General features: G+C 39.2%; 1 protein-coding gene across 6 annotated transcripts in view; it reads left to right on the forward strand.

Annotated features, from left to right (window-relative positions):
* The window catches only part of FKBP5 (FKBP prolyl isomerase 5), a 160,196-nt gene that overhangs the window by 85,325 nt on the left and 58,822 nt on the right, over nucleotides 1-16,049 (forward strand). For all 6 annotated transcript variants that reach the window (XR_012433867.1, XM_065542942.2, XM_065542943.2 and 3 more), the window contains 2 exons: nucleotides 2,206-2,329; nucleotides 8,220-8,364. Coding sequence is in view for 5 of the 6 variants with exons in the window: in XM_065542942.2 (XP_065399014.1) it covers nucleotides 2,225-2,329; nucleotides 8,220-8,364 (250 nt within the window). In the remaining variant the exon portion in view is untranslated. The remainder of the gene's footprint in view (nucleotides 1-2,205; nucleotides 2,330-8,219; nucleotides 8,365-16,049) is intronic.

The raw sequence follows: 16,049 nt of genomic DNA on the forward strand, positions 1-16,049 counted from the left end.
TCATTTTATTTGAAAGGCCCTTTTTCTTTTTTAATAATTAGTTATCTGTGGGGTACTTTGCCAACAACCTCTCACCTGGTGGTTTTAATTTGTTCAATGCTTTACACCCAGGTTTACCCAGAGATCTATTGATGGATGTCAGCATCTCTGTGAATCCCCAGGAAATTTTTTTGTGTGCATATATTTTCCCAGGCATACAGTCCAGGACTCTCCAAATATTTAAGAGATCTTTTCCCTCTGTTATCGAGGTGCCTTTTACAAGTTTCTGTGCATCACAGAAGCATGTTATAAGCAGTGGGTTTCTGGAAGCTGGGAACCAATGCCGTTCTTCTGATTTTCCTGATTATCTAGCCAGCCTCATGTAGAGCTAGGTACATAATTTTTGTTTGTTTGAGAACGATTTGTTCTGGCCTTTCCCTTATCCTGAGCCAAACATTTGGATCTTTTATGTTTGGTATAAACTGTACTAGAAACTAAAGCAGAGGGACTTAGCCCCTGGTTTTTGGTGTTCTCTTTGAAGATTTTGGGCACAACAATTGGATTTGTGTCTTTGTTGAACTGAAATCAGTAGTGGTCATTTGGAAATGAGTTAAAACACTACAATGTATGTTTTCGTTGTCAAGTTACAATTGTATCAATAGGACATTTTCCACAAGTGCAGAAAGACTGTTTGACTCTAGACAAGAAGGCTCAGGAGATGACTTTAGGGTGCCTTAAGTTTGTTATTAGCCTAATGTGTAATAGCTGTAGGAGTGAGTCCTTCTTGATTTTCCCTGCCCAAGCAGGGAGCAGTTGGAATTCATCATGGCAGTGGCTAGGTGTGTTTTGTTTAGCCTATGATTAGCCTGTTGGTTACATTGGCTTGCCTTACATGAAAAAAATGTCTGTCAGGTGACCAACAATAACAATAAGAACATTTGAATAGTATACCTTAAAAATACACATTATACCACTTCATCCAGAAGATTATCTGTGAAAACAGGTATTTTTATTCTAATCACATAGGTAAGGAAAAAAGGCTTAGAGAAGTTGAGGTAGCCAACATCAAACAGCTTGTAAGGATCAGAGGAAGAACCCCCCAAATTCCATTACAAATTCCTTGCACTTTTTGTCTTACCATTCTTAAAGGTAGAGGCATTCTAGGGAATCTAAATATGAGCAAAGCATGGACCTTGCTCTGAAAGATCTTTTAAACCTAACAGGCGCATAGACTTATAAATCTCTTACAGACAACAAATGGATAGAAGAGCTAAGGAAGTACATAAAAGGGCAAAATGGCCTACAAATAGAGGGTCAAGGTTGGTATGATAGAAGTAGCATTTGAGGGAGGTGGATGTTTTGGAAACGAAAGGGAGTGACCAGAAGAATGACTATGGGAAAGCCCCGGGCTTGTTGTAGAAGTGGAATTGGCCTAGTTTGGCTAGGGCATGAGCCGCATGAAAGAAAGTAAAAGAAAATAGTGGCAGCTAGAACTGAAAGGTAGATTAGGGCCAGATTGTGAAGGGCCTTGAATGCCACATGGAAGAACATTCTGTAGGTATTTTGGGCAGGAGATGAAAAATGACCCTACAGAAGGCCCAGTCATGATGATAAATGGTTAAACATGTTTAAGTTACCAATCTGTGCTAATCTTTAAACAAATGTTATCTCACTGCTGCCTCACTGTAACTCCATGAATAGTGTACTGTGTCCATTTTGCAGATGAGAAAGGAAGGCTCAGCAAGATTAAGGAAATTGGAAATGTCAAGAGCTGGAGCTAGGACCCAGACTTGGGTCTGTCACATACTAAGCCTGCTCTGTGTCTCACTGTGATTGATATATTGTCACTTCTTTTATTAAGAACCGATAAGGTCTTAACCCTCTGTCAAGAATATGGCTATAGAAAAAGGATGTTTTCAAAGTTGTGGAGGAACTGCTTCTCACCATGTTATGTTAAGGAATGTAATCACTACCCAACCTGACTTGTCCTGTTCTCTGTTTTGAGACCAGAGCTAGGTGGGAAATTAAAGAATTGGATGATGTTTTATTTACATGCCCGATGACATCATTACACGCTCATAGCAAATGCCTTTGTTTTCATTTTCAGTATCTAAGCTTATTGGCCCTAAGTAAATCTTAGGTTAGGTAGAGCTCAGTTCCCAGGGACATTGAAGATTCATAAAGAAGTGATATTTTTCCTAGCTAAAATATTTTTCTTCTTACCAGGTTCTCTACTTAAAAGACAATGACTACTGATGAAGGTGCCAAGAACAGTGGAGAAAGCCCCACAGCCACTGTTGCTGAGCAGGGAGAGGATATTACCTCCAAAAAAGACAGGGGAGTATTAAAGGTGAGGCCACAAAGCTGAATGACATACAAGGAAATCTGCTGTCTGGAAAGATTGTTTATACTCTTTCTGAGGGGGACTGGGGTGGAAAATGTTTATTGAGGGTTACTAAGTGCTAAACAGTAGAGCTAGATTCTCATTTTGTCTTCATAACTTCAAGGTTTTTTTTAAGAGTTGAGTCTCGTTACGTTGCCCAGGCTGGTCTTGAACTCCTGGGTTCAAGTGATCTTCCCATCTCAGCTTCCTGAGTAGCTGGGATTTTCTTTTTAAATTAATTAATTAAATTTTTGAGAGAGGGTATCTCATTATGTTGCTCAGGCAAGTCTTGAAATCCTGGCCTCAAGCGATCCTCCCACCTCAGCCTTCTGAGTAGCTGAGATTATAGGCACGAGCCACTGCACCCAGCTAGATATTTTAATTTCTAATCCCAGATTATAGATGTTGAAATTGAGACTGGGCTAGGTAAATTAACTTGCCCAACATCATATATCTTAGTAATGCAGGTTTACCTGGGGTTCAGGTCCAAGTTATATCTCACTCTGAAGGGCTATGTTTCCCTATTCTCAGAGCATACAAATAGGTTACTATTTTAATGTATCCTTTTAGTACACTAAAGCTAGCTAATGACAATTTTAAGACTTTTTTTTTTTTTTTTTTTGAGACGGAGTCTTGCTCTGTCGCCCAGGCTGGAGTGCAGTGGCGCGATCTCGGCTCACTGCAAGCTCCGCCTCCCGGGTTCACGCCATTCTCCTGCCTCAGCCTCCCGAGTAGCTGGGACTACAGGCGCCCACAACCGCGCCCGGCTAATTTTTTGTATTTTTAGTAGAGACGGGGTTTCACCGTGGTCTCGATCTCCTGACCTTGTGATCCGCCCGCCTCGGCCTCCCAAAGTGCTGGGATTACAGGCGTGAGCCACCGCGCCCGGCCAATTTTAAGACTTTTTAAGGAAAGAAAAGCTAACATGAAAAATTCAAAGGAGTTTATTTTATTTTATTTTATTTTATTTTGAGACAAGAGTCTCCCTCTGTTGCCCAGGCTGGAGTGCAATGTTGCGATCTCAGCTCACTGCAATCTCCGCCTCCTGAGTTCAAGCAATTCTCCTGCCTCAGCCTCCCGAGTAGCTGGGATTACAGGCACCTGCCACCATGCCTGGCTAATTTTTGTATTTTTGTAGAGACAGGGTTTCACCATGTTGGCCAAGCTGGTCTTGAACTCCTGACCTCAGGTGATCCGCCTGCCTTGGCCTCCCAAAGTGTTGGGATTATAGGCGTGAGCCACCGTGCCCAGCCCAAAGGGGTTTATTTTTATATGTAAATATTGTTCCTGTGTACAGTGAAGAAATCTTTTGAGATTTCCTCAGAGTAATATATCTTACTTTTGAATTAGCTTTCCTACTTAATAAAGCACTATACAGTCATTCACCATATAATGACATTTCCGTCAGTGACAGACTACACCTTCAGCGGTGGTCCCATAAAATTATAATGGGGCTGAAAAGTTCCCATGGCCTAGTGGTGTCATAGCTGTTGTAACATGGTAATATAGTATATTACGTGTTTGTGGTGATGTGGGTGTAAACAAACCTACTGCGCTGCAGTCACATGCAGTTATGTATAGTACATAATACTTGATAATGTTTATATTACTGGTTTATGTGTTTACTATACTTTCTATCATTATTTTAGAGTGTGCTTCTACTTATTTTTTAAAAAGTTAACTGTAAAACACCCTTGACTGAGTGTGGTGGCTCATGCCTATAATCCCAGCACCCCGAGAAGCCAAGGCAAGAGGATCACTTGAGGCCAGGAGTTCAAGACCAGCCTGGGCAACATAGTAAGATCCCTATCTGTAGAAAAAAAATTTTAAAAATTAGCCAGGCCTAGTGGCATGTACCTGTACTCTCTTCTCCTCAGGAGACTGAGGCAGGAGGATCATGTAAGCCTGGGATTTCCAAGCTACAGTGAACTATGATCATACCACTGCATTCTAGCCTAGGTGAGAGAGGGAGATCCTGTCTCAAACACAAATGAACAAACAAAAAACAGCCTTGGGCAGGTCCTTCAGGAGGTATTCAAGAAGAAGGCATTGTTATTATAGGAGACAGCAGCTCCATGCATGTTATTCTCCTGAAGACCTTCCAGTGGGACAAGATGTAGAGGTGGAAGACAGTGATATTGATGATCCTGACCCTCTGCAGGCCTAGGTTTATGTATGTGTCTGTGTCTTTGTTTTAAACAAAAAAAAATTTTTTAAGTAAAAGAATAAAAAATTTTAAAAATAGAAAAATGCTTATAGAATAAGGATATAAAGAAAGAAAATATTTTTGTACAGCTGTATAGTGTGTTTGTGTTCTAAGTGACATTAGAAGAGTCAAAGCTAAAAAAAGTCAAAGTTTGCACAGTAAAAATGTTAACGGTAAGCTAAGATTGATTTATTATTAAAGAAAGAAAAAATTTTTAAAATAAATGTAGTCTAGGTGTCCAGTGTTTATAAAGTCTACGGTAGTGTATGGTAAAATCCTAGGCCTTCACGTTCACTCACTACTGACTTGCTGACTCATCCAGAACAACTTCCAGTCCTACAAGTTCCATTCATGGTAAGTGTTCTGTATAGGTGTACACTTTTTTTTCTTTTATACCTTTTATTACTGTACCTTTTTCTGTGTTGAGATATGTTTAGATACACAAATACCACTGTTTTACAATTGCCTGCGGTATTCAGTGCAGTAACACAGTGTACAGGTTTGTAGCCTAGGAGCAATAGGCGAAACCAAACTAATGTGGGTGTGTACTAGTAGGCCAGGCCATCGAAGTTTGTGTAAGTACACTCTGCGATGTTCACACAAGAATGAGATCACCTAAGGACACATTTCTCAGAACATATCCCTGTCCTTAAGCGATGCATGACTGCGTGTGTTTCTTTACTCTATAGTTAATCATTTTCACATGAATTTTTTTGTTTGTTTGTTTCTTACAACAATGTGGTGAGACAATCAGAGCATCTCTTGATTCTTCCATCTTATAAGTGAATAAACTGAGTCTGAGAAAGCTTAAGTGGCTTTAGTCCCATTAAGTAGTTATTTCTCCTACAACATTGTTAACACATACAGGTTTTGTATAGTTAAGTTTTGTTTTTCCTGAAAAGATTATCTGACGCATTCTAAATATTACCAGGATGCTGAGTTTTAATATCTCTTGTGCCAGCAGTAGCAAATAAGAATTTTTGTTTTGTCTAACCTTGCTTATGTGAAAGCCTTTCTTCTGTGCCTGGCTCTTTTCTGAATATATGTGAATTGCCATTATGTACCAAGTCAAATTTTGGAGACTTGCAGCTATAGAATAAGGGCTTTATGCTATAGATTTACATCCTATTGTCTTCTTTTTGAGGACTTCTCAACCTTGTAGCTATAGTTGCTCATCCTAAATTCCAGGAAGCTTCTAGACACAGCGGAGACTTCGTGGCTGTCCTCAGCATCTCCCTGCCTCTGTTTAAGACTTCCCCTTGCCTCTTTTCAGGGTGCCCACACCCAGAGAACATGATCCCCAACTTGCCTCAGACCCTGTTTTGTTCTAGGGAGTAAATCTAATTGCAAGATTTTTAGGCTTATTAAGAAATGGAGATTTGAAGCCTTTTAAATTACATCATTTATCATTGTCTAGAGCCTCAGATTTCACCATGAGGCTTTTGGTTAAGATTTAAATAGGTCTAGTAACTGTGCAAGCTAGGGCAATTTAGTTAACCTCTCTGTGATTAAATTCTTGTTTTTAAAATTAGAATAATAATGCCATCAGTTTCATAGAGTTATTAGGATTAGGTGAAGCACTTAGTATAGTGCCTGTCCTATAGTAATCTATCTTATTAACTATTACGTATTAAAAAAAAAAAAAAACAGTGCTGTTTTGGAAATTCAGTAACTATCCGAGGAAGATAAAAATTGAATTTATATTTTAAAAATGAATAGAACCTAGATTGTGTCCTTAAGGCAACTCTAGATTTAGGCACAAATTCATCTTGCTAGGGAAGCCTGAAGTGATACCATAGTACCACTTGCTGGTGTGGACGGCTCTCTGACTCTCTGGTAGCCATTCATCCCAAATGCCCAGTGACTGTTTATAGTCGTAGAAATGCAGATTCCTTCCACACGAGGCTGACAGTTGAGCATAGCCTCCCAAATACCACATGCAGTCCATGAACATGAGCACTTGTAGAATATTGTGTAATGTCTTTTGATGTTTTGAAAACTATTTTTTTCTTTTGAAGTCCTAGAAGGTCAGTAATGTTTCTTTGCCTTTAAAGAATGTTTGGGGCTGGGTGTGGTAGCTTATACCTGTAATCCCAGCACTTTAGGATTCTGAGGCAGGAGAATCACTTGAACTCAGGAGTTCCAAACCAGCCTGGGCAACATAGCAAGATTTCATCTCTACTAAAAATTAAAAAATTAGCCAGGTATGGTGGCATGTGCCTGCAGTCTCTGCTACTCAGGAGGCTGAGGTGGGATGATCACTTGAGCTGGGTGATAGAGGCTGCAGCGAGCTATGATTGTACCACTGTATGCACTCTAGCCTGGGCAAAAGAGCAAGACCCTATCTCAAAAAATAAAATAAAGTTGTTTGGGCTTTTGAGTTAAGAAAGCTGTGGAATTTAGGTTCACAGTGTTTATGTGATATTTATGTTAGGCGGAGGGTATACTTGTCAAAAAAGAATTTAGGAACAAATCATTGAATCATTTAAATAAAACTCAAAGCAAACTCCTTCCCCAAAAAGATGTTCATCAGATGTTAGCTACCATCCTCTGTTATCTACCAAAAATGATTAATTTGGCATAGATGATTGACAAATTACACCATCACACACCTGGATTTGATTTTCTTTTCCCAGAACTGACCAACTACATTAGCAGCTTGCTCTGCCAAGAACAAAATAAATACACTGGATTTTACAATAGCTAAATACTTTACTAGAAAACAAGTTATTCAGTATCGTATCAAACTGTGCAGTGATACTCATTTTTTTAACAGATAGACTGTGTGTCAAATAATAGGAAATGTAACCTGTTTTAGCAGGAAATTGGGCTTTCTGAAAATAAACAAGCAGAATCTATTCAGAAGCTAATGTTTTTAGCAAAGGAGGGAAATAAAATTACACCTTTGAAGTTTTACTTAAGCTTCTTTTTGAATATTTTTAAAAGTCCACCATTCTTTCTGGTCTAAGTCAGTGCGTACATGGACTAGCTCACAAGTCTGTGTTATGAGAGTTTAGTGTCAAAATATATAGGGCATTAAACCAATGAACAGGATTTATTGGTTAATTCTTTGAATTAGCCAGGCGTGGTGGCGGGCGCTTGTAGTCCCAGCTACTCGGGAGGCTGAGGCAGGAGAATGGCGTGAACCCAGGAGGCAGAGCTTGCAGTGAGCCAAGATCGTGCCATTGCACTCCAGCCTGGGTGACGAGCAAGACTATGTCTCAAAAAAAAAAAAAAAAAAAAAAAACTTTTTTACTAAATATCTATAGATATGTCATATAAACAAAAGCTCTTTGGAGTCCTCAATTTTTAAGATGTTACGGGGTCCTGAGGAAAAAAGGTTGAGAACTACTTTTTTCAAGTATTAAGTATGATTTTTACTAATTTATTTTCAAATGCCTTTTTTTTTTTTTTTGAGGAATAAATAGTGTGATTAGCAATAAAAGTAGCTATAACATAAAAGCAGGTTGGTAAAGGACAGTTTTCTAACGATGAGTTATTGTGAGGAATGAAGGAAGGCATTAGAAAGAATGGATAATAGTATATTTGCATATCTGCCTGGATGTCTTGGGATGGACTGTGTGACCTTTTTATTCTCTGATTACAAGTAAAAAGTTTCACCTCCTTTTTCTTAATGTTTGTCTTTTCTAGATTGTCAAAAGAGTGGGGAATGGTGAGGAAACGCCGATGATTGGAGACAAAGTTTATGTCCATTACAAAGGAAAATTGTCAAATGGAAAGAAGTTTGATTCCAGTCACGATAGAAGTGAACCATTTGTCTTTAGTCTTGGCAAAAGTAAGAGGGTATTTTTTTGAGTTGTGTTTTACTTAGCTTTATTACTATTTGCAACATATAGGAGCAGAGGATTCTATCCTTTCTAAAAGTAAAGATATTTTAGAATAGTAGTACTCAAAGAATGGTCTGAGAATCCCTAGGGCTCCCTGAGATCCTTTTAGGGGGTCCCAAATGTCGTTTATTTTCATAACAATACTAAGATTATGATGGTACAAAAGCTGCAGTGGTAAAAAACTGCTGGTTCCTTAACACAAATCAAGGCAGTGGTAACCAGCTCTTCCAGTAGTCATGGTATTTTCCACTGCCACTCCTTCACTATTTACATAAAAGAAAAAGCTAGTTTCACGTAAGAATGTCGTGATAAAGAAGTAAAAATTACTAGTTTTATTAAAACCCAATCCTTGAGTTTCACGTCCCTTTGATATTCTGTGACAGAAAGGGACACACATATAGAGCACTTCTGTACCCCAAAATATGATGGTTGTCTCAAGGAAAAGTACTTGTGCTCTTGTTTTAGTGAGATCTGAACTAACTGCATTTATTTCATGAAATACCATTTTTACTTGAAAGGGCAAATCTGCTTATGCAGACTTGATTCAGTATTTGGCAGGTGTTTTTCTGAGAATGAATGGAGTGAATCTGTCACTTCAAGGAAAAACAACTGACAATGTTTTTTGCCATTAAGTTTTCAAGTAAAAATTATAGTTTAGGAGAACTCGTATTTGCCACTGTGTGCTTGACAGCTTCCGAAGACTTCTGATGAGATCGGTGGGTATTAATGAATGTGGTTTTAAATATACAATGAAATGTGTCCATTTGGAAGATCTGTATAACAAAGAACCAATATTTTCTCAGTGACCAATGCAAGATGTTACAAGATCATGTGTGAATAAACAATTCATTCAAAGTTAGACAACAGATTTTAATTTAACAGTATGAAAAGTTCACTGATACACTTTCAGTTTCCACATCGTAATTGACTTTTATGAAACTTACAACTTGTACAATTTTGATGTAGTATCAGATAATTATATTCACAATTATCTAAAAGGTTATTAAAGGGCTCCTGTCCTTTTCAACTATCCTTGTGGGTTTGGATTTTTTTTTCATGTACTTCAATCAAAATTGCAGTAGATGAATGCAGAAATAGATATGAGAATCTGGTTGTCTTGTGTTACAAGTCAAACATATTTCTACATGTATAGCATTCTAAAACAGTGACACTTGTCTCACTAATTTATTTTTGTTTTGGAAAATACAAAATATAAAAATACTTTGTACAAAATTAAATTACTTACATTAACATGGGGTTATTCTAAAATTAATTTTTAAATAACTACTTTTGTCCGGGTGCGGTGGCTCACGCCTGTAATCCCAGCACTTTGGGAGGCCAAGGTGGGCAAATCATGAGGTCAGGAGATCGAAATCATCCTGGCTAACACGGTGAAACCCCGTCTCTACTAAAAATACAAAAAATTAGCTGGGCATGGTGGCGGTCGCCTGTAGTCCCAGCTACTCGGGAGGCTGAGGCAGGAGAATGGTGTGAACCCGGGAGGCGGAGCTTGCAGTGAGCTGAGATCATGTCACTGCACTCCAGCCTGGGTGACCGGCAAGACTGTCTCAAAAAAAAAAAAAAAAAACTACTTTTTAACTAAATATCAGTAGATATGTCATATAAACAAAAGCTGTTTGGAGTCCTCAATTTTTAAGATGTTACGGGGTCCTGAGGAAAAAAGGTTGAGAACTACTATTTTCAAGTATTAAGTATGATTTTTACTAATTTATTTTCAAATGCCTTTTTTTTTTTTTTTTTTTTTGAGACAGGGTCTCGATCTGTCGCCTGGGCCGGCTCCCTGTAGCCTCCACCTCTCAGGCTCTAGTGATCCTCCCACCTCAGCCCCGCAAATAGCTGGGAATACAGGTGTGTGCCACCATGCCTGGCTCGTTCTGTCGCCCAGGCTGGAGTGCGGTAGCACCATCTCGGCCCACTGCAGCCTCCACTTCCTAGGTTCAAGTGAGATTCTCATGCCTGAGCCTCCCAAGTAGCTTGGGACTACAGGCATGCACCGCTACGCCCAGCTAATTTGTATGTTTTTTGTAGAGATGGGGCTTTGCCATGTTGGCCAGGCTGGCCTTGAACTCCTGACCTCAAGTGATCCACTCACCTCAGCCCCCCAGACACCTGGGATTACGGGCATGAGCCACCATGCCCAGCCTAATTTTTTTTGTAGAGACAGGGTTTCATCATGTTCCCCAGGCTAGTTTTGAACTCCTGGGCTCAAGCAGTCTGCCCGCCTCAGCCTCCCAAAGTGCTAGGATTATAGATAGGCATGAGCCACCAGGCCTGGCCTCAAATGCTTTTAAATGGCTTTAGTTCATTTAATATTCTTATTTTTTAATCTTGTAGGAGTAATAGCCCATACATCAAGTTAAACTTTGTAGACCATGTGGCTTATTGGAAGTTGGTGGCTGAGTTACGTCTTTTATTCTTTTCTGCCACCGACAAGCAATTGTAGTTTGTTTCTAGATTAGGGAAAAAATAAGTATTCCCCCTATTCACCACCATGGCTCAATGTGGACTTCATTCCCTTGTCTTTCAGCTCTGTATCTAGTTGAATTGCTAACTAAGCATGGATCTGGAAAGGAAATATAGTAAGCAGGAACTGAGGAGTTACTTTCTGTCTCTTGCCACTAAGTCTTCCCTGCATCCTGTATCATTTGTGTGCCTGGTAAATTCTGCTTCCCATCCAGCTGTGCTCTTTCCAAGCTCCAGTTCTGGCCATGCCCCTGCTCCCTTCTCCTTTGGGTCCTTAGTAGGTTAATGGCTCATGTGATATTAATTTTTTGTTTGAATAAGATAGCAGTAAAAATCAAATACAGTCTTGTGGCAGATAATTATGACAGTTATTTTAGAATGTTGTTGTTGTTGTTGATTTAGGGATATGAACCTCCAGGGCTGCCAGAATGGGTGTGGCATCATTATTTAGGTGACCTAAGAGTGACTGACCTTGTCAGATCCCCTTGTTCCTGCCACCCGTTAAATCCTTACTCTATCCTTAGAATTTCTGTCTTAAAGAAGTTGATAGAGTTAAGATACCAGATCGTTTTAGCAGTTATCTTGGTGAACAGAATTAAGAATTGTTGAGAATTTAGATTGCTATCTTCTGTACTGAGATTTTCTCAGTAAAACACTATGGTGAATAGTTTCAGTTTCCTATAATTTTAAGCAGAGTGAGAAGATTTTCTGAGTTATTTTTTTAAAATACAAGTTGGGAGAAAAAAAGAGATAACTTTCAGTTGACTTTGTACCTCTGACACACCTGTCTAGAGCCAGTGCGATCTCACAGGAAAAGCTTCCAGCCAGGCGTTAGGAAGCCAGGGTTCCTGTCTTCATTGTTCCTTATGGTATGTTAACATAAGTAAGCCACTTAATCTTCCCTGCTTCTGTAAAAAGAAGTCTGTAGGAGCCTGTGTGATTCCATTCTTGTTCCTTCTGTAAAGAATGCGGGAACAAAACCCATACAAGACTAATACCAACACAAAAAGACCCTTAGAGGCCTCTTTAAGATGGTAATTGGAAATACTAGGATAGAGCAATATACCTCTGGTAAAACATCTATGACGTAACGTATTTAGTTGCCTACAAAACAAGAAACATTGGTTAGGCAGTTTATAGTTTTGTGGGGGTTTTTTTCCTTTTTTTTTTTTTTTTTTTTTTGAGATGGAATCTCACTCTGTAGCCCAAGCTGAAGTGCAGTGGCGCGATCTTGGCTCACTGCAGCCTCTGCCTGTGGGGCTCAAGTGATTCTCGTGCCTCAGCCTCCCGAGTAGCTGGCACTACAGGCATGCACCACCATGCTCGGCTAATTTTTTGTGTTTTAGTAGAGACAGGGTTTCACCATGTTGCCCAGGGTGGTCTTGAACTCTTGAGCTCTGACAATCTGCCCACCTTATCCTCCCAAATTGCTAGGATTACAGGAGTGAGCCACTGCACCCGGCCTGTAGTTTTATACTTATATTTTATAGCAGTAGGTAATTTATCAAAATGAAGAAAATATAAATGGACAGTAGCATAAATATTGTTCATTGACTCCACTGATCCCTTATAATTGTACCTCTCCCAAGGGAATAAATAGAAATATTTCAATGGAAAGTCATCCTAATTTGGGAATTCTAGTATGACTTCAGTATTTAACATAGAACTATAAGAGCCTATTTGTAAAAATCCCATTGAAAAGATAAACATGTCATATGTAAACAAATTCGAGCTATACCTACACTTGCTTTGTATATGTCTGTTGCTTTTACTATACTATTTTTTTCTTTCTTTTTTTTTTTCTTTTTTTAATTTTTGAGATGGAGTTTCACTCTTGTTGCCCAAGCTGGAGTGCAATGGCGTGATCTCGGCTCACTGTGACCTCTACCTCCCAGGTTCAAGTGATTCCCCTGCCTCAGCCTCCCAAGTAGCTGGGATTACAGGCACATGTCACCAAACCTGTCTAATTTTGTGTTTTTAGTAGAGATGGAGTTTCACCATGTTGGCCAGACTGGTTTTGAACTCCTGACCTCAGGTGATCCACCGGTCTTGGCCTCCCAACGTGCTGGGATTACAGGCGTGAGCTACCGCACCCGGCCAGCCGTACCATCTTTTAAACTCTGTTCTTTACTTTCTTCATCTAAGGTTATGGATAATCATATATACTACATATATTATATATGATTTTATAAGTATATGCTATTATGTTTAGGATTAAGTAAGATAATGTACACCATCGCCTAGCATTCAGCCTAACACATGGTTAGCACTCAGATGTTGATTATTATTGTGGCAGTGTTAGGATTATTGACTGTTTTTATAATGGAAAAAGCTGTGTTATAACATCTTGAGTCCTGACTTCATCTGTTGACCATGCATGCATACAAACCTTTGAAACAATGTTCAACCATCTTGCTTAGTCCTAGGAAGCTGGGAAAGACAGAATCAATCTAAGGAAACTGATTATTACTACTGTGGAATATGTTACAGAAATTAGAGTAAAGAGGTGATGGTTTCCCTAACTGGGTTTTCTTAACTAAATATTAGAGGTTGTGAATTATTAGAACTGGTCGTAGCCCATTTACAAAAGAAGTTGAATTAAGAATGAGGATTTTCATACATCTATAATAGGGGTTCTGTTCTTTTACCCTCCTCACCCCATCAAATATATTTCACTAAAATGGAAGAGGGCAATAGATTTGGAAGATGAAAGATTTATTTCTACCCTATTCTTTTTTTTTTTTTTTTTTGAGATAGAGTCGCGCTCTGTCGCCCAGGCTGGAGTGCATTGGCGTGATCTCAGCTCACTGCAACCTCCGCGTCCCGGGTTCACACCATTCTCCTGCCTCAGCCTCCTGAGTAGCTGGGACTACAGGCACCCGCCATCATGCCCAGCTAATTTTTTGTATTTTTTAGTAGAGACAGGGTTTCACCATGTTAGCCAGGATGGTCTCGATCTCCTGACCTCATGATCTGCCTGCCTCGGCCTCCCAAAGTGCTGGGCCTACATCCCAAGAGTACTAAAGCCTCACCCCTCTCCGTTTACCCCTGTAAAAGCCTGGTGATATATCTGATACTAGGCTACTTGATTGAGGTTGTTTTTTATGTTTTTGGTATGTGACTAACATGCCTGAGAATCACTAAGATAAAAATCCTACTTTTTATACTTTTCCCTCAGATTTGAGGAGTAAGAGAAAAATAAACCAATAGTTTTGGATTCTTCACATTTCTATACTACCCTCTTATTAGTGAGAGTTAGCCATAATGAAGTAAATATGAGTACTCTGCCTGTTACATTAATAAAATCTTAATTTTTGTTGCATTATGATCTATGATCATTAGTAGAAATACCTGTTAATTTACTCAGCCAGTAGCATATTGGGGTAAGAAGGGGAAAATATATGTTGAAAGTCTAATAAGCTAGTACTTTAAGTACTTGCAGTGCCAGGCCAAGGAACTTATGTGTATTATCTCATTTAATTCACCTACCAATCTTAATGAATTAATTTTTTTTTTTTTTGAGACGGAGTCTTGCTCTGTTGCCCAGGCTGGAGTGCAGTGGCGTGATCTCAGCTCACTGCAACCTCTACTTCCCAGGTTCAAGCGATTCTCTTGCCTCAGCCTCCCGAGTAGCTGGGACTGCAGGTGATACCACCAGGCCCAGCTAATTTTTGTATTTTTAGTAGAGATGGTGTTTCACCATGTTGGCCAGGATGGTCTCAATCTCCTGACCTCGTGATCCACCTACCTCGGCCTCCCAAAGTGCTGGGATTACAGGCATGAGCCACCGCACCCGGCCTCAATCTTACTATTTTCTTGATTCTTTGTACAATTAGTATAATTTAGGTGACAATCATATTAACATTTGTGTCAAAGCTACTTTGAATGTTTTTTTTAATTGAGGTATTATTTACATATAATAAAGTTTACCCTTTTAAGTATATAGTTTGATGAATTTTGATAATATTTCTGTAACTACCACCACAATCAAAATATAAAACAATTTCTTTACTTTAAAAAGTATTTTTATGTCCTTTTGCAGTCATTTTCCTTCGTGGACTCTGAGCCCCAGGCAGTCACTAACTTGGTTTCTGTTCCTATAATTTTGCCTCTTCTAGAATTTCTATAAACAGAATCTTGTATTATCTTTGGTGTTTGACTTCTTTCACTTAACATAATGACTTTGGGATTCTTGCATGTTGAATTCCTGAGAAGTATTCTACAATTTGGGAATGCCACAGTTTGTTCACCCATTCAAAAACAGGACATTTGGTTGTTTGCAATTTGGGGCTATTCAGTTTTTCATATCCTTGCTAACATGTAGTATTGTCAATCTTTTTAATTTTAGCCATTCTAGTAAGTATGAAGTAGTATCTCACCTTGGGTTTTGTTTGCATTTCTCTGATGACTAGTGATGATTGAGGGTCTCTCTTCTTGTGCTTAGTGGGCATTTGTATGTTTTCTTTTGTAAAGTGTCTGTTCAGATCTTCTGCCCATTTTAAAACATCGGTTGTTTGTCTTATTGAGTTGTACTTAAAAGGACAAGCACTTTGGCAAATATGATCTCCCAGTCTGTCTTGCCTTTTTATTTTCTTAATTGGTCTTTGGAGAAGTAGACGTTTTTACTTCTGATGAAGTCAGTTTTATCAATTTTTTCTTTTATGGTTTGGTTACCTACTGTTATTAACCATTTTTGGTTTGAGGTGATTTTTTGTTTACTGTATTACAGACTAAGGTACAGAAAGGCTTGGTAAATTGCCCAAGGCTATACAGTAAGTGGCAGACCCAGGATTCAAATCCAGATAGTCTTTCTTATGTTAGATCTTAAGGTTTAAAGCATAGCCCAAACCAGGTATAGAAATGAAGTAGGTCCTGGTTAGCAGTATTTATCGAGTGCCTGATATACAGTAGAAATTTCTCTTTTTTTTTGAGACGGAGTCTCGCTCTCGCTCAGGCTGGAATGCAGTGGTGTGATCTCGGCTCACTGCAACCTCTGTCTCGCGGGTTCAAGTGATTCTCCTGCCTCAGCCTCCTGAGTAGCTGGGATTACAGGTGTACACCACCATGCCCGGCTAATTTTTGTATTTTTAGTAGAGACGGGGTTTCACCACGTTGGCCAGGATGGTCTCGATCTCCTGACCTCGTGATC

The sequence above is a fragment of the Macaca fascicularis genome, chromosome 4 (genome assembly GCF_037993035.2).
Source record: "Macaca fascicularis isolate 582-1 chromosome 4, T2T-MFA8v1.1".
NCBI lineage: Eukaryota > Metazoa > Chordata > Mammalia > Primates > Cercopithecidae > Macaca > Macaca fascicularis.